The sequence below is a fragment of the Leguminivora glycinivorella genome, chromosome 22, assembly GCF_023078275.1.
Source record: "Leguminivora glycinivorella isolate SPB_JAAS2020 chromosome 22, LegGlyc_1.1, whole genome shotgun sequence".
Classification (NCBI taxonomy): domain Eukaryota; kingdom Metazoa; phylum Arthropoda; class Insecta; order Lepidoptera; family Tortricidae; genus Leguminivora; species Leguminivora glycinivorella.
In genome coordinates, this window is record NC_062992.1 from 9,783,659 (window position 1) to 9,803,122 (window position 19,464).

General features: G+C 37.0%; 1 protein-coding gene and 1 long non-coding RNA gene across 4 annotated transcripts in view; one reads left to right on the plus strand and one right to left on the minus strand.

Annotated features, from left to right (window-relative positions):
- LOC125237688 (probable sodium-coupled neutral amino acid transporter 6) overlaps positions 1-19,464 on the minus strand; it is a 30,728-nt gene that overhangs the window by 9,834 nt on the left and 1,430 nt on the right. For 2 of the 3 annotated variants that reach the window (XM_048144837.1, XM_048144838.1), the window contains exons 2-3: positions 14,875-15,067; positions 12,056-12,176 (exon numbers count right to left, since the gene is read on the minus strand). In XM_048144837.1, coding sequence (XP_048000794.1) covers positions 12,056-12,176; positions 14,875-15,058 — 305 coding nt within the window. In that variant the 5' untranslated portion in view covers positions 15,059-15,067. Of the gene's footprint in view, positions 1-12,055; positions 12,177-14,355; positions 14,439-14,874; positions 15,068-19,464 lie in introns of those variants that run through there. The other variant, XM_048144839.1, reaches the window with a different exon arrangement.
- On the plus strand, positions 3,330-7,527 carry LOC125237689. The gene is made up of 6 exons (XR_007178362.1): positions 3,330-3,912; positions 4,211-4,313; positions 4,637-4,757; positions 5,008-5,078; positions 5,541-5,636; positions 7,368-7,527. It is a non-coding gene; the product is annotated as an uncharacterized LOC125237689 (long non-coding RNA).

The window sequence follows — 19,464 nt, forward strand, 5'->3', positions numbered from 1 at the left end:
ATTTATAAAAGTAAGTACAGTCACTTAAACAAAATAGTGGCCCTCCCTACTCCGATCTTTGTAGAACAAAATACTGACCAAGTTATGCTTAGGAACGAGGATCTGCACTGGTAATTACCGATATCGTACAGTATACCACCCTATATAATGTAATAAATGATAACGCATAAATAATAAATATCACTGCTAACTGTAATAACTAAAATGAAAAATAGCTTATCCACCGATCTCGATTTTCCTAACGTCTACCCCAGGCAGACTAGCTACTATGATGTCCAGTTATTGTTATATGTTAAAATAATCTAACCATACAATGTATATCCAATACATTCTTCTTACAAAATAAAGATTTAAAAAAATTGTTGTCCACATAATGAACCGACTTCTTTATCTAGATAATAAAAAAAATCCGTATTATAAATTTACATCCATCATACACCATTTTATAATCCTAGGAATGAAACTACTAAATGACAGTGAAACTTTACGATGGGCTAGCCAATAAGGCCCTTTATCACACAGATCACTATAGAAATAAAATTAATTTTAGTCAAAATTTTGACTTCTACCACCCCTATAATAATAACAGTGAATCTCAATAAAATTTTGAAGAACTCATGACACGTTTAAAATAATGATAATGATGATGATGATAAGAAAGAAAAATAATAATGTACCACATAAGTATGCCACACTGAAAGAAAACTTTTACTAAAAGGTCTCTGACTTATAACCAATGTTCACATAAAATTTACATTACACATCATGTAATGTTCATAATAAGCGCATATTACAATTTTGCAAAAAAAAAATAATTGCAGTTTTGAAGTGGTTTTCATATTTTCAATTTTTTCCCGCAAAATATGATGTATCCTTAATTTTGATATGGTTTTGATATTTTTTTGTAAAATATAATGTAACATCAAATTTGATGTGGTTTTGATAAAATATATTCCTTCTTTTTTTTTTTTCAAACTATCTGCAAAATTTTATTTTGGTTTTAATTGCCTTATGATAAAATACAAAATGATGGCATAAGTAGGTTCAAAATACTTTTATTTGATTGGATAATAATATAACAAAATAATGATTTTTTTCTTGAAACGAGCTTAAAACTTGTATTGTCCTATTCTATGTCTTCAATATTGTATAACATGCCCCGAAAGTCTTTTGTAACCTCGGGCAATTTATTCCTTCTTCATTACATTTGCAACTGCAGCAAACTTTGCAAATTGTTAACAAACACGACAATGGGCTGAGGAACTTGGTTAAAGTGTCTCTCTTCCTTTTTTTTCTTTTCATACTTGGCTAGTTCTATGATGAGTTCTTGAGTAGCTAATGATGATGATTAGATCCTGCTGGCCTCCTGGTAATATTTCAAAATTTTCCAAACTATTCTCTTCTCAGTCGGTGTCATAATCCAGGACACCATGAAACCTCTTCCGAAGACACGTTGCACACTTGATCACAATCAGCATAACCGCAAAAGATCCAGTTACTTATTTTTGAACACAGCAAGTAACTTGAAACCAATGAATATTTCTTCATCTCTAAAGTTGGCTAGTCCTTATTTGTCCAATCATTGGTCAAAAAATAAAATATTGCATAAATCGAATATCATAAACACTTGTTATTTCACTAGCGTTACTAAGCATGCACTTAAACACACACTGAAGTTTTCACCGCATGTTTCCACCGTCCTCGCTGATCCACTATGTTCAATGACAGAACACTGCTGTGGTAAGAATCTATCTTAGGTTAAAACTAAAGTTAAGTTAAAGACTTCCAATAAACAGAGGGAAAGATAAAATTAAAATCACAAGCGTTAAAATATTTTCCAAAAAAAAATATGCCAACTAAGGTTGCAGGACCATCTAGGTACTTTAACCATATGAGACGTACGTCTCATTTACGTTCACCTACAATTATTATTATTATTATTTTTTTTTTTTCCTCAAGTATGATGTCTGATCGCTAAGTGACTTTAATTTTTCTAACTCAAAAATTACTGCAGACTATAAAACTCCGTCTTGTTTGCTCAATAAAACTAGAATAGGGTAAATTAACTGGGGTTTTGAACACTTACATATATGTATTTTTCTTGATCGGCATTTTCTGTTCCATTCTTCTGTTTAGTGTGGCATAATATGGCACCACTAACAACATAATCATATCGAAAATCTTCAGTAACACATTGGTCCTATGAGCAGGTATGAGACCAGGCTCAAAAACTCTTACTCCTCCGTTAGTTGACATCAAAAGCCGGGTACTTCAACTCGAACGTCCCACGAAATATCTCAATGTTCACTTCATGTTTTTCGCGTCCAAACTGTTGCTAACTCTGTCTCCATGTACTCAAGTCTTGCACTATTGCACTAACACCTTTTTTAACTAACTAATTATGGCCTAAAACTAATTGAAATTACTATGTTTTCACTAACAGAGCTCTTCGTTTCAAAACGTAGTTAACTCTCACATTTCTCTACGTGTGATAATAAGACGTCACTAAAAATCACACATGCTTCTACACAATCAACTATACTAATTATTTGAAGCTACATAACACTATAATTTCAGTGAAATCGGTTTTCTTAAATAAAATTTAATAACTTCGCGCTCAGATTTTTTTTCGTAAGGAACTGTCACTGTCAATATTGTCATCCTTAACCGTTTTTTTTTCTTTTACAATTGTCCTCATGGGCGTATTTTCATTGTAAACACACTAATGTGTTTTTAGTAGTCACAAACATTAAATCAACAAAACAATTATTTGATATCATAAATTTAGCCTATCATAATGTTCAAATATTTGACTAGTTATTAGAAATATATAATTGATTTTTTTTTTTTTCTCATAATTTAATGAAATCGAACGAAAACTATCGTGTAAATTTGTCAATGCGTAGGAAATCGCGTGTGCGCATCGGTTTACAAAAGTGTGACCACATTAAAAATATATTGTGAGATTCTTTAAGGATCTAACAGACGGTCGGACCGCACTTGTAAGGAGACATGTGTTAGGCCCTATTTACAAAATACCGTTCAAAATCTACACAACTTGAATAGTTTGATGTGATTTAAGCAATAGAAAATTAAATTAACAAAATCTTTTGTATTTAAATACATCTATTGTATTAATTGTACTATAATGAAGTAGAGAAAAACGAAGTAAAGTTTTGTAAATGACAACACCGGACAATAAATTACTGAATTACTGAATATTTTTTGTCGAAAATTGTATGACCGATCAAGCGTACCAACTTAAAAACAATGATAGTTTGTGTAATGTCACCGATAGAACACCTTTTGGCGAAGATATATGTTATCTGTGGTTAAATTATTTTCTCTAATCTATGTCATATTTACCGCTAAACCGCTCTGTTCGCGAAAGAATGGCAGATCCGTTTTTGTTTTCTATAAGCTCGTCATTAATTACGCGATCTACAATTAGAATTATTTAAATATTTGTTTTATTTTAATCGGCTTAAACAAACGACAGGCAATTCGGCGCCGACGCCGGTCATGTGCCGTCCATATTCGCCATTTTGTCATTTGTCCTTTAAGTAAGAAAATGCAAACAAAACATTATTTGCCCTAAACACGCGTTACTCTCAAATAATATTGCCGAATGCCGACAAAGTGATCTTGTTTTATCAAACTGAACTCCGAACTGCAATTGCAATGTAATTTTCCGATAGCGAAAGTGAGGTTATGAAATTGACATGACATTTAGTGAATGCAATGCAATGGACATGTGTTTTGTTGTTTTTCTCATCAAGATAATAGAAGAATCTAGTGCTCATACTCATGATCTAATGAGCAAACAGCCCATGCAAAGGATGTCTTAACGGGCCATGCCTCAATTGATAAAGTGAACTAATTGCCTACTTCAAAAGCAGTTTTGCATGAAAGGTAAGCTTTTGTTTTATTATTTGATGTGTTTTCAAACAAGTCGTCGTTTTCGAAACCCAGCAGAACATACTTGCGAACTACAACGACTAGACCGAATATATATGGTGAAATGTTGCTTATTTCATTGTTCTGTCGTCAGATAAGTTATTGATAGTAAATTTCCCACGTTACTCGTACTTTTTGACTTTCACATTTCCTAAGAGGATCTTAAATATTCTAAATGTACGTGAAATAGTCCTAACTGTCAAAATATATTTGCTACTTTCAATGAGGTTTATATGGTTGTTTGATTTTTCAGTCAACATCTAATTGGAATTTACAATGCCCGATATTTCTACACATCTGCCACAAATTTTATGGAAAACAATATTTATGGAAACTGAACATACCTTGGTTAAACGGTAAGCATTAAAATTATATCTTTGACTAATTTATTTGATCTAGGCTACCTAACTGTTCTTGGAAATTGTAACGTTGTTTCCGTACCAACATATATACTTCTCAATTATTTTTCTGAAGCGCTGGCTTATGGGCTATGGAAAATAATATTTGTAGGACCTCAAACGAATGTCATGGCATTTAAAAATAGGCATTGAATCTTGTCCAAACTTTAATTTTGTATTTTTGGATACTTAAATAAAATTATGTAGACTAAAAATCCAGACTTAGCATAAATTTTGTTTGTGTTACAATGAGTTTAAATAGTTTATGTATTAATTTTCAGTATATGAAATGGGTAACCATCCTCGAAGAATATCAACCAGCTGTCGGCAATGTGCAGGTGGACTGAGGAATTTTCCAGTGTATCCTTTATGGACTGTACTCCGTCTCAGCACTATCCTCAAGTAAGTACAAAAAATCATAGCCACTAAACAGCTACTTTTTAAACTTAATTAACTCTACTTAGTGAGTAAAACGACTCGGCAGGAAATTTTACATAGAAACATGGATATGGTTGTTCTTCTTTTTTTTTTTTCTTAACCATGAATGGCCTAGATAAATATAAACAATCTTAATGATACATATTTACAAATAAGATTCCTTAAACATACATACACCCTTTTTTAACTAATCTTTCAATATGTACAATTTCAGGTTTTACCCGAGAGGCCACGCTTCAGGTTGGACCGTCTTCCATATATCTACTGACTTCATATAAACAAAAGGTACTTTTATTTTTTTATAATAGCTCATACTAATTATTAAATTTAAAAGTTAATAGCCTATGGCATTAATATTATATTTAGATAATTTAGGCGAAGTATAGCGATGGCAATAAGCGATGAAGTGAAAATTCAACTTAAATTAATTTATCCTAATTTTATTGGCTAAGCAAACTTATTACTAACTCATTTATGTCCTAGCTCATGTAGATATGAACTGCTAGGCAGGGGTTCTCAAACTTTTTTTATTTTTAATTTCCTTTTTGTAAATTTTGCTGTATGCATTGTTTTTTCTGACACAATATTTCTCACGGGCGTGTCTTAGTTCCAAAATTAAGCGACGCGCCCCCGTGAGTAGATAAGTGAAATAATATTGTTCCTATTTGGCAGAACCCCACTCTAAAACTAAACCCTTTTCTTACGCTATCTACATGAACATTTCTAATCTCTGACGTTTCCTTTCAGTGTACTAAAGGCTCACTGATCTACACTACCAGCTCATGCTCAACGTTACTGAACAACAAAGTAATCCGACAATCAGACTGGACCCGGTCATGTTAGGTAAGTTTACATACTTAATGCGTACCACATACTACATACTTTTTCTGAACCTCAGTAAAATATGGTTTTATAATGATAATAGTGCTTATTATCTATGCCTACTTAACAGGAATATTACAAATTTCAATCAATTTTCATGAAATTCATTAAGCAATTGTGACAATGATCAAGCAGTGGTGGAGTTAAGGTATGGCAAGGTACGACCTCCCAGATGCTGGTAATTTCGTAGGAAATCTGGTGACGATTGTGTAGCTATTTAACTTAACTAATAAAATATGTATGTTGGCATATGCCTGATCCGTGAAATATTGCGACAGTGTAAGGTTCCGTATAAAAGCTGTGTACACAATCTAAGTGAGATAACATGTCATGTGTACCAGTTGAAAATATTGTTCATACATACATACTTGTTTGTACTATAGCAAAAATATATACTTATAGAAAGTTGAAATTCGCACTGTGCATTTAATTTATTGAAATAATTGGCAGATATAGGCTACAGTGACCTCTCACCATCAAGAGGGACGTATGCCTGTCTACCACGGATGTAATATGAAAATGTATGACAACTTATAAGTTAATGAACTTAAATTAGTCCTAAAATGATTAATACCTATATCTTAACAGACAGAAACCTGTTCTTCTCACGGCTGCACTACAGTGACAATATTTGGTACAAACCGTACAAACAATATGCCAAATTATTGTATGATGTATGAAATCCTGTCAGCCAAATTTTAGATTATAGAGTTACAACTGAAATGCAAACAAACCATCCATCGAAGGATGTACTGTCATAGTATAACATGCGTGTAGCTATTCAGTATTCATAGAAAAATGGCGGGGCGCCCCATATAATATTGTACTTCAGCGCGACAATGAATAATCGCGCCCCCATAGCCATTAGACTAGAGCCTATCTTCTTGTATTACTAGGTCTTAAATCTAGGGCTTAGGTATCCTAGATTATTTTAGGAAAATAACCTTACATCTAGACTGTAGTTATCCTGCCTATGAATGAAATTCTGTATAACAAGCCTGCTAGGAATATGTATATCATCAGAGTGTCCATAGACTATATAAAACAGCATCGAAGCTATCCGATCTCCGGTGTGAAGTGCAAACGTGATGTTAGCTTTCAAAATAACCCTGAAGATGGCAGAACCTGCTAAGAAAATGTACTGGGCATATAGAGAACTATTTGTTTTAACATGAAATTCTATTACTATTGTACATTGTGTACACACTTATGTTTCCAATTCCGGTCACGAGGTGGCAAACTCTTCTAAAGTACTTGTTAAAATGTTAAACCCTAATATTAATTTAATAATAAGATTGCTCGCTAGATGTCGCTGTCACTTCGGCAATCTGGCCAACGATACTCCATCGCAAACCACATGTAATTGTACATTTTTATTATCGTCTACTGTTTTTGCCAAATAAATGCGTTGAAAAACCACATTTAACGTTTTTAAATGTGAACAACACCCGGAGAGCGAACAGCACCACAGTTATAAAAACATACATTAAGACACAGAATAAATAATAGTACTATGCATAGACGCAAAGGAACGTCGAGATGCGCCAATGCCAACAATTGCTACGTAGCAATGTAACCCGAATCGCCTAATCGGGACGATGTTTAACCACTACGACTATGAGCTAATTTCCTAGAAATATATTTTGTCTAACTTTACTACACTACTTTAATTTTATTATTTTATTTTTACAGATACCAGAGGAAGACGAAAATATAATTGATTCTGTACTGATGCATGACTTCGCTCGGAACGCGGCAAGAATTAACAATGGAAGAAAATACTACAGACGTGTTTATTAACAATAAAGTTATTTTTGTTTTTATGAAATAGCGATTGAATAAAAATATTAGGTATATGAGTTTTATTTAGAGATGAAATAAGTCAGAAATACAGCACACCCACTCGTTTTCACAACAACAAATGTAGCCTGGTAAGGCTAATTCCTATTATTTATTTATAAACCTTGGTATCCAAGATGTGTTCTACAGAGCACATCTTAGATCCCTTGGGCACGGAACCAAATGTAACTAAACCTCCGCTCACCTTACTTATTTACTTACTTACTTGACTAATCAACAGTATAGCTAACCCCCCTTTAAATATACCCCGTAAATTTGGCCTTGTGATCGTCTAGCGTGAATAAGTAGAACCCTTCGATGTGAACCGCGATAACCTAGATCCTTTAATGAGTATCAGCTGTATTTTTGACTAATATTTAAAATTTTATTTATTTATATTTTAAAGAAGAATAAAGGTTATTGTAGCATAATAATATAGTGTTATAGAAGAGTATTTTATTAGATTTAGGCCTAGAAAGTTATGAGTGAGAAAATTAATGACGTAATGAAGAAATTTTTAGAAAAGAAGTTAGTGAGTGAAACTTACATGAAATAAATATTAAAAAATATTTTAGAAAACATCGGCTACGCTCTATTTTCGATTCCGGTTTGGGGTGAGAACTTGCGATACCGTCTGGAATCCTTAGGCCCAATCAAACCACATTATCGGGCATCCTAAGCAAGTAAGCCTGAAGGGCTATCTATCTACAAACTAACCCCTTTTTTATTTTGTTTCTTTTCACTAGCTAAACCCCCCTTTTCCCCAATACTGCTAATAGACCATAACTTCTCGATCCTTCTAATGTATCATCAAGGCTCCGAGTAGTTGCTACCACTGAGAACGAAGTAATTAAGTCTAATAACTCCTTGAAGCTTTTGACTTGTCATCAGTGGACGGCGCTCGCATGCCACTGGGCCCTATAACAAACTTATGCTTTTTATTCCAAAGTATAGTTTGTTTCCCTAACCAACTTGATAGAATTTACCTTGAAAAACTAGTTAGCAACACTCACTGGCTCGATGCTACACGAAGAATCAGAAATTGCTACCACAATTATTAATTTCACTCAAATAAATTAAGTAATAAGAGTTTTTATAAATTACCAGTTTTTCCACATATTTTAAGATAGTAAACACCACATTTAAAGTCCATTTAAACCATATAAATAGTAGTAGTTAAATTATTTCTCCACAATACACGTTGACCAATTATATTCCAAGACCAATCATAAAAGAACTCTACTTTCATAGAAATAGTGTGTGACTTTACCCTATTCCTATCGTTTTCCCTACTCTAACATATCTGAAACACAGACCGTCACTTACCATAGATCTTGTGTTCAAAATATGCACAAGTGTATCCCTACCATAAGCTGTACAGTTCAGCCAGCGAAGCTGAGATAGGCAACCTATAGGCTTGTGTTCTTATCCCCCCCTCTGCTCTTGCCCGCGGGCTAGGGTAGCAGAGAGTAGATCGCCCTATCCGTGTATATATCCAGTATTCTAGGACACACCAGCACCAGCCACATGAGAGACCCAGCTGCGATCAACTTTACTTAGATGTGGATCAATCACAACCGAAATCCCCAGCAACCAACGCCAGCATGGACCAGAACACCGAGTAAATAAATATATATATATATAGGACCCCAGCCTCAAATACTGCCGACTTCTGTGAGCAAGGATTACTCCTAATGCCTTTCGTCAATCGTGAAAGTCCTCACTTCCATCTAACAGTTGGACTCTTTGAGACCGGTGAGAAAATACGCTTTTGTAAGTAAATAAAAGCGCCCAAGCCCTCCACTTGGAACAAAAAGACCCCTAAACGCCTCTTGTTTGACACCGTAAGGGAAGAAGCGCCTAGCCGGACAACAGTCTGTCACAAACAATGATCTGGCTTATAACTTTCACAAAATAACCCCATAGAAAATTACTAAATTCAATTTTACTGACCAACTAAACAAACGAATGAAGTTTCCTTTACGTGCTATAATCTAAGCTTAGTTTTGCAAGAATTACTCCCTACAAAACCAAACACAGACTTATCTCCAAGCACCAGCCATACATCGACCCAGTCTTTGTATTGCTAAACAGTACTCATGAAACAAAGCACAGAAAACTTCACTATACACATTAATTTAAATGTAACACTACACTATAAATAGAACACTAAAATAACCCCACAACTGATGGTAAAGCAATTCCACCACAGGTCTAAGTCCAACTGTACGACGATATTGTCCCCGCACAATCAAACAAAGACACAATTTCAAAGTTTACAATCACTTAGAATAATTTCCAAGTAAAAACAAACAGAGAAATAATAGCAGAACAACTTCACTCACCAGTATAACACACGAAAGCCAGAGTCACTGTTAGTCTTGTAGATATTTTAAGAATGACGCGCGTCGGCTCGCTCCGACCCTTTTATAGATAAAAATGAGCGACAAAAGAGCTACAAAAGAGCGACAAAAAGGCTACAAAAGGGCTACAAAAGAGCGACAAAAGGGCTACAAAAGAGCGACTGGCTACAAAAGAGCGACAAAAGAGCGACAAAAGGGCTACAAAAGGGCTACAAAAGAGCGACAAAAGAGCGACAAAAGGGCTACAAAAGAGCGACAAAAGAGCTACAAAAGGGCTACAAAAGAGCGACAAAAGAGCTACAAAAGGGCTACTAAAGAGCGACAAAAGAGCTACTGGCGACAAATAACAATGGATAGCCGCTAAATTACACTTATAAGAAAAAGGTCGTAACTGTTTTGTTTACTAAGTCGTACGCCTTAGGCATTAATGTCCAAGACATCTCAGCATGTACGTTTTTGCTTCTCAACAGTAACATCTGCATGACTGCACGTGTTCCAAAGTGATATAGGAATAATTTTATTGATACCTAGTTAAGCGACGAAGAGTTATGTATTGCGGTTAGTATAGGTATGCAGATATTTTTTTTGTTAAAGGGTTTTAATTAGATTTGTAGATCAAATACGCAGTAAAATATCATTTTTGTTTCTAAATGCTACATTAAACACATCCAGAAAATATATACACTACTTATCATTATCAATTTTTACGACCTATAATTGAAATCAAGATATAATATTGGAACGCTACTCCGTTGACAACTGTCAGTGTCAGTATTTCATCCATGTGAACGTAGTTTGTTGATAAATATGTTTTTTCCAACCTGTTTTACATCGAATAACAGTGAATTTTATGAGTGAAGACGTGACTATACATGTGATAACGCTTCAAAGATATTATTTGTCAAAATATCCAATGAAATCCCAAAGGAAATATGCACCAAAAAGTTGGTCAAGGAAAAGTTGATTCGCCGTAAGTTTTATATGTAATAACGAGTCATTTTCCTCGTCTTAGACGCTTGTTCTGTTACAGTGGCTATGAACAATTTGATGTCTACTAAATTATCGTTATTATGAATATAATTTTGTCTTGGTAAGCCATATATTTACTAAGATACGGTCATTGAAAGTTTTGCACAATTTCGACAAAAGGGAAAAGTAGTTGTAGCTGTTTGGAGGTGTATAATCTTTTTTAATCCATACTGAATATGATTTTTTACGGAGTCCACAAGGCTTCATTTCTCAACCGACGTTGGAACCACCAACTCCTCAGGTTCTGCTTAAAATGATCAATTTTCTGTACTTACAAAGAAGGTTGTACCAGCAGTTGTGGTTGCGAGAAAGTAGGTGTCAACAGCTCAGCTGTTTGTACCTACTGCAGTGGACAATTCTGCGGTAAAGACCTGGTTCTTTCTTTTGTGTTTCTGGTTTCTGGTTTCTGGTGTGTGTCAATGTTGATAAACCACTGGTTGATGATCCACCATCAGATGACGATTTTGACCTTCCTGATCAGTTGACGGAGATATACTACCTCGGTAAGCTTTCTCCTAAAGGAGTGCTGTAGATTCGAAGGTCCAGTCTAGTTCATTTATCGTTAACTATGTTTATTTCACTAACTAACCCTACTACATATTGCAAACCTTTGAGAAGCCGAATCTTCGAAACTATTTGACGTACCAAGACCAAATTAGTCTCATTTAATTACAAATTTTGTGTACTTTAAATTGTGTATAGTTACTTTTGCTGTACCATGGGTCCTTTGTTGAAAAAAATTGCAAATGCTGAAATTTTTTATGGTTTTTCGTGTATTTAATAATGACCCCATTGGCTTTCGAGATGGAAAACTGAGATGCCGCATCACTATTGCATATACAACAATATGAAACACCAATTAGAACTACCTCATTTGATGCAAGGCTGAATGTACGATTTCAATGGATCATGAGCTTTGAAGACAGGTTCATATCCCGGTATAGACATATACAGTGATAAACGGATAAGTTCATTAGTTGATGTCTGTTCCTAAACATCATAATCATTTCAGCCGTTAATCGCCTACTGCTGAGCATAAGCCTCCCTTCGTGCACGCCGCTTATCCCGGTCCTGGGCTATTCTCATCCAGAGGTGCCTCGCAGTTTTTCGAATATCGTCCACCCAACTTCTAATATCGGCATAACTTACCTATTTTTCTCCCGGATATCGGGCGCTATCTGTCGCGCCAGGATCCAGCAGCGACCGAGCAGCATCGACGTGTATATCTGCAGCCCGAATACCGCCAGCACCAGTGGAATACCGTAGTAACCTACCGAAGAGATTTTATAAAATTTCACTTTTAAGTAATATATAAGTTTCAACAGCAACAACAGTTCGTCTTCATCAGGCAACTAGGTAAGTATAAACATAGCTGGGCATTAACTCGTTAATCCGTTAATCGTTAATTAACGAAGTTAACATTTCGATTAACGGATTAACTTTTAAGTTAACTTTAAAAAATGTTAACGGATTCGTTAACTTCCGTTAAATTTCATCGGGTCCGTTAATCGTTAATCCAGCACCCCAAGCGGCTCGCTGCGCCGCGAAAACCACGTTCTTACTGCTACTGTAAAAGCCCGTAATAGTACGGCAAAACCTAGAATTTATCGGTAAAAGCAGATCCGTCGGTTATAAACAGTCTAAAGACCAATTGGCGACTTTGGATCACTTATTTGAGATCTTCTAAATCTTATTAGGCGTGCTAGATCGATCACTAACCTGGGAATAGGGTGCAATCATCAGGCATGACAGACAAATCGCGCAACCGACGCATCGAGTTAGAGTCCGGCGCGGGCCTTAGATTACTCTACTAAGTTATCGTGTCCCACAGCATCGAGTTCTGAAGATCTCAAATCTCAATCTGAAGAACCGACGCATCACGATCGCGACCGCATGAATGACCCAATAATTACCAATCCGAAGTAAAACCTAGGATTTAGCCAACCAACGGCAGTAGGTAAAAGCCCGAAGAGACCGTAATTATTACATTTCGGTTTTTTTTTACCGATTGGCGTCACAGGTTTTAATGGTTTTTGGTGGATACTTAGTAAATACAAATACATAATACTTACCTACAGTGAAGTCCTATTTTTATGACGTGTTAACGGATTATCGATTAACTTTTAACTTCCGTTAAATCTACCGAAATGTATCGCTTTAACGATTAACGAAGTTAACTTTTTAAGTAACGGATTAACGATTATCGAAGTTAACTATTTGATTAACGGTGCCCAGCTATGCGTATAATAAATCATAGAGAGAATACTAGGAAACCCGAACAATACTTATTAGATTTTTCCCCTCACTAGCTCAGAAACACGTGTTTTGTCCTTTAATACCAGCGGGTAAAAACGCATTTTATCCACTAGTGGGTAAAGTAATTTGACCTTGAATAAAGTCAAGTTAACTGCTTTAAAACTGATAAAAGTAGGTGAATCTAGTAATAAAGATGATTTACCACCTGTGGAACTACTGGAAGCAGTGATAAACGCATTTTTTAGGGTTCCGTAGTCAACTAGGAACCCTTATAGTTTCGCCATGTCTGTCTGTCCGTCCGTCCGTCCGTCCGTCCGCGGATAATCTCAGTAACCGTTAGCACTAGAAAGCTGAAATTTGGTAACAATATGTATATCAATCACGTCAACAAAGTGCAAAAATAAAAAATGGAAAAAAATGTTTTATTAGGGTACCCCCCTTACATGTAAAGTGGGGGCTGATTTTTTTTTTCATTCCAACCCCAACGTGTGATATATTGTTGGATAGGTATTTAAAAATGAATAAGGGTTTACTAAGATCGTTTTTTCATAATATTAATATTTTCGGAAATAATCGCTCCTAAAGGAAAAAAAAGTGCGTCCCCCCCCCTCTAACTTTTGAACCACATGTTTAAAAAATATGAAAAAATTCACAAAAGTAGAACTTTATAAAGACTTTCTAGAAAAATTGTTTTGAACTTGATAGGTTCAGTAGTTTTTGAGAAAAATACGGAAAACTACGGAACCCTACACTGAGCGTGGCCCGACACGCTCTTGGCCGGTTTTTGCGTTGTAGTTTCCTCGCTATAGCGAGGGGAAAAGTTTTGTGTTACACTCGGGTGCAAATGTATTTTACTTCTCGTGTGTTAAAAAACTCGCAAGTTCAGGATTCTATTCTCGAACCACTCGCTTCGCTCGTGGTTCAACTAAAGAATCCTTTCACTTGCTCGTTTTTCAATTCCACACTCGGCGTTAAAATACAACTTTGCCCCCTTGTATAACAAATAACTATTGTCGTTTTGCGTCTATTGAAGACGATTTTATTACGCATTGCAACGGGTTTGGTGGCCAATTCGTGAGCGGCACCACAATTTTGGTAGAGAATATCATTCATATAAGAAGTCCACCTCCTCCTATTCCCGTCACTCTTCACTATTTCTGCGTGTAGCTGGAATGGCGCGGCAGTACACTCACCGCACGCGATAACGCTCTTGGGCAGCGCGATGACCGGGAACACGCCGAACAAGTCCACGATGCAGAGCACAGTAAACAGCACGCTGAGCAGCTAGCGGTGTAGCCGGAGTGGCGCGACTGTAAACTCACCGCACGCGATAACGCTCTTGGGCAGCGCGATGACCGGGAACACGCCGAACAAGTCCACGATGCAGAGCACAGTGAACAGCACGCTGAGCTCGCCGGCGGTGTAGCCGGAGTGGCGCGACTGTAAACTCACCGCACGCGATAACGCTCTTGGGCAGCGCGATGACCGGGAACACGCCGAACAAGTCCACGATGCAGAGCACAGTGAACAGCACGCTGAGCCCGCCGGCGGTGTAGCCGGAGTGGCGCGACTGTAAACTTACCGCACGCGATAACGCTCTTGGGCAGCGCGATGACCGCGAACACGCCGAACAAGTCCACGATGCAGAGCACAGTGAACAGCACGCTGAGCTCGCCGGCGGTGTAGCCGGAGTGGCGCGACTGTAAACTCACCGCACGCGATAACGCTCTTGGGCAGCGCGATGACCGGGAACACGCCGAACAAGTCCACGATGCAGAGCACAGTGAACAGCACGCTGAGCCCGCCGACCGTCTCGCCGGCGGTGTAGTCGGAATGGTGGGAGAGTAGCTGCGGCTTGGGGGCGCCCAGGCGCTGCATGGTGGGGGGGTACTTCATGGTTCACGTCTGGAAGAAGTACATCAAAGTTTAGAAGATACTACTGGCCTCGTAGCCGAATGGCATTTCTCCGACGCGAAACGAAACGCCGCGAAAAGTAGTCTGGCTCTGTCGCGCCAATACGCAAGAGCAATAGAGATAGATATCTACTACTTCTACTAGCGTTTCGTTTCGTGAGCGTTTGTGCCATTCGGCTACGCACCCTGGTTACATTAGGTAGGTGCTTACTGCTTAGCTAATAGCAACCATATCGACAAGGCCACCCCTAGTGAAAATGACATTCGAAAAGGTTTGCGTTAATTTTCGAAAGATTTTTTTGAGATAAAGCTTTCATTTCCTAGGATAGCGGCGCCATCATATTATACATATTATATTAACGACCGTCTCCATACCTAGGTACGGTCACGGACTTTATTTGTTGATCCACTTCTAGCTCATTTTATACTGGACATCTCATAGTTAAGCATATTTAAGCTAAGAAGTGTCCAGTATAAAATGAGCTAGAAGGGTTTGCTAATTTTAATTTAATGCATGCATTGACATTGGCTCAGTCATTTGGTCTAGAGCTAAATTAGGTATATAAGTCTCAAAACTAGTTTTAAAACTACCAGACAATTAACGCTTGATAACCTACGTAATATAACGAGGTAATTTATTTTAAAATTCTATGTTTTTACGTAGCTACTTTGTATTATGCACATTTTTCAACCGCAAAAGGCAAGTTGGGTTTCATGACTAGCGGGATTTTGGGGTGTTTCGGAGTATTGACGATGTACCGTTATTTTGATGTGTGTGTACCTACAAAATATATATTTACTATTTACGAAATATAAAATATCGGGCCAATCCATATTTTATTAGCCAGACGACCGGTCTGGCTCAGTCAGTACAGTAGTGACCCTGCCTGCTAAGCCGCGGTCCTGGGTGCGAATCGCGGTAAGGTCATTTATTTGTGTGATGAGCACAGATATTTGTTCCTGAGTCATGGATGTTTTCTATGTATATAAGTATGTATTTATCTATTTAAGTATGTATATCGTCGCTTAGCACTCATACATAGTACAACTTTGCTTAGTTTGGGGCTAAGTTGATCTGAGTAAGGTGTTCCCAATATTTATTTATTTATTCCCGTATTAAAGAAACATCCTGGCAGGCAAGCATGGTCGCGCGATAAATGATAAAACATCAGGCCGGATAAACTAATAGTGTTATAAAAATATTTTACCAACCTGTTTGACCAAAAAAAACTTTAAATGGTCATCCTCCACCTACTCAGTAATGTATAGGTATCCCTAAATATTAAAGCTTGACCATAGTTCATCCAATAAAGGAACCTAAGTACTACGAGTATATTGCAAACTCTAGTCAACATCTAGGCTAACGGGATACCAATTAGGACACACAATTGAGACTGACGTACAATTATTGTGATAGGTAGATCATAGATGCGATGCATTGCAAGATGACATGTAGGGAAGTGGAGTGTACCCGAAGTCGCTAGTCTGTCGGTTTTTTTACAGGTTGCACTTCGGGGAGTGTGCTCAAGAGCTACACGAACTTATTCCACCGTCCCCATTCTACCATCGGACTCTTAGACGCACGGCCGGTCTCCATCCTTACTTGGTGGATATTCCACGAATCCGCACGAAGCGCTTTGCTTCTTCTTTTCTTATGCGCACTGCCAAGGAGTGGAATTCCTTGCCGGCGGCTATATTTCCGAGCTCATATAACCCGGCAACCTTCAAATCAAGAGTGAACAGGCATCTTCTGGGCGAGCTCACTCCATCGTAGGCCACGTCTTTGCCTTTGGCTAGTCTGTGGTCAAGAGTAAGCCCATTTATAATAATAATAAAAAAAAAAAAAAGAACCGAAAATTAATACTTACGTGTGCTTTTCGCTTAAGGTACCTATAGCGGGCCAATTTCGACTGGGGGGCCAAATTTCAGTTCAACGTGAGTTGAACTCACGTTGAACTGAAATTTTATGCGCCATGATATTTTTTTATAACATAATAACATTAAATTAGCTTATTAGGTACTAATTAATAGACCGGTAATAATACAGCTCATTAATCCTTAAATATTCCCTTCATATAAAATATAACATGTTCACAGAATTTCATCTCGTATAATTATTAGGTCAATTAATTAAGTAAAAAACCGGCCAAGAGCGTGTCGGGCCACGCTCAGTGTAGGGTTCCGTAGTTTTCCGTATTTTTCTCAAAAACTACTGAACCGATCAAGTTCAAAACAATTTTCCTAGAAAGTCTTTATAAAGTTCTACTTTTGTGATTTTTTTTCATATTTTTTAAACATATGGTTCAAAAGTTAGAGGGGGGGGGACGCACTTTTTTTTCCTTTAGGAGCGATTATTTCCGAAAATATAAATATTATCAAAAAACGATCTTAGCAAACCCTTATTCATTTTTAAATACCTATCCAACAATATATCACACGTTAGGGTTGGAATGAAAAAAAATTCAGCCCCCACTTTACATGTAGGGGGGGTACCCTAATAAAACATTTTTTTCCATTTTTTATTTTTGCACTTTGTCGGCGTGACTGATATACATATTGGTACCAAATTTCAGCTTTCTAGTGCTAACGGTTACTGAGATTATCCGCGGACGGACGGACGGACGGACGGACAGACAGACATGGCGAAACTATAAGGGTTCCTAGTTGACTACGGAACCCTAAAAACTGGCTATAATTAACTTAGGTTAAATCGTCCATAATTAACAATAAATGGCGTTTAATATGAAGGTAATGTTTTTATATTTAACACATTTAAAATAGAGATATAAAAAATTAAAACACGTTTTTACACGTTTGGTTTTATTAGTGTCATTTTTGGCGCCAAATTTTAATGAGGTACGTAGGTAATTAACATTTAACATAATTACTAAAAATAATCATCTCTATTACGCACGAGAAACCGAGCATTCTTTGTTTTCTCATTAGAATCTATTTAAAGGATTATACACAGTATTTTTATTTCCGTTAAATTCACGGGAAGATCTTTTCGTCAAATGGTCAGATACTTATAATAAAATTTTTCTACATAAGGAATAAATGTGTTAACTGTACCCAACTGTTATTGAGTTACTAAAAAAAATATGAAAGCAAAAAATAATAAACCTTTGAAGTCAGATTTCTTATCCGATTGCAATAATCTTAACATCCAAATTATAAACAAATCAATTGTTTTTGTAGTCGGTCCGGTAAATCGGTTCACGATTCTCGGAGATAACGAGTAACATACATACAAAAAAAAACATTCAGTCGAATTGAGAATCTTCTCCTTTTTCTGAAGTCAGTTAAAAATGAGCTAGAAGTGGATCAACAATTAAAGTCCGTGACCGTACTAAATAACTTCGCCACGTAATTCACTCCATCGTAGGCCACGTCTTTGCCTTTGGCTAGTCTGTGGCCAAGAGTAAGCCCATTTTATAATTTAAAAAAAATACGAATTTCGTAACTCGTATCGATTAAAAAAAAAACTCCCTTCGGTCGTGTTTCTATTTCTATTTATCGCCATTCGTTTCGAACTTCGTCTTTTTGTGTCGTAATACTCGTAATATACTATTACTATTATATTTGATGGCGACTGTACATATGGACATGACAAAGGAGAGGGACCCCTCCCTCCAAAAACTAAATCCTTTGTGTGACGTAATTAATGGATGACCCCCCCCCCCCTGTCCCTGTAGGCATGGGGTCAATGACCTTTCTCACAAGTGCAAACTGTTGCATTTTTACAAGGTTACACTATCATTCCTTGAACTGCTTGTTTTGTATAGTAGGTACAACGTCTCCATTGTTTTTTTAAATACTTAACTTGCTTACTGACGTAGAGGATATCGGGATAAGTAGGTAATTAGTTAAATATAATTGTTGGTGGGACAAAATTAATTTTTTTCTTTTTTTAATACATTTTTAAGTGTAGCTCGTCGATATATTCCACTAACCTGAATGTTTAGGAAGGCACGCGATTCATGAAAGAGGATCGAGTGTTATTAGAGAGTTACTGTCAAAGTAAAATGTGTAATCAATCACAGTGCATAGAATGCCATCTCTCGACACAGGCTTTAAACTTTTGAACTTCAGTTTTGACAATTTGACCCATATTCTTATCTTGATATGTGTTCAAATTTCAAATATGAATATCAGCGCCATGTAGCTGAGAGTCCCCCAAAGGTGTAACGCCATCTAGGCCACCGTACCTTTTCTTTATGTTTCTGTGGGGTCTTGGTGGTCACCCCCCCCCCTCCTGGAGCCTAAGTTTGCCATACAAATAGACCACATAAACCCCCCCCCCCCCGGGACACCAGGCCTTTACCACGTGACCCCCCCCCCCCCCTCTGGGCACGAAGCTAGATTCGCGCTTGCTCATACTCATGCCAA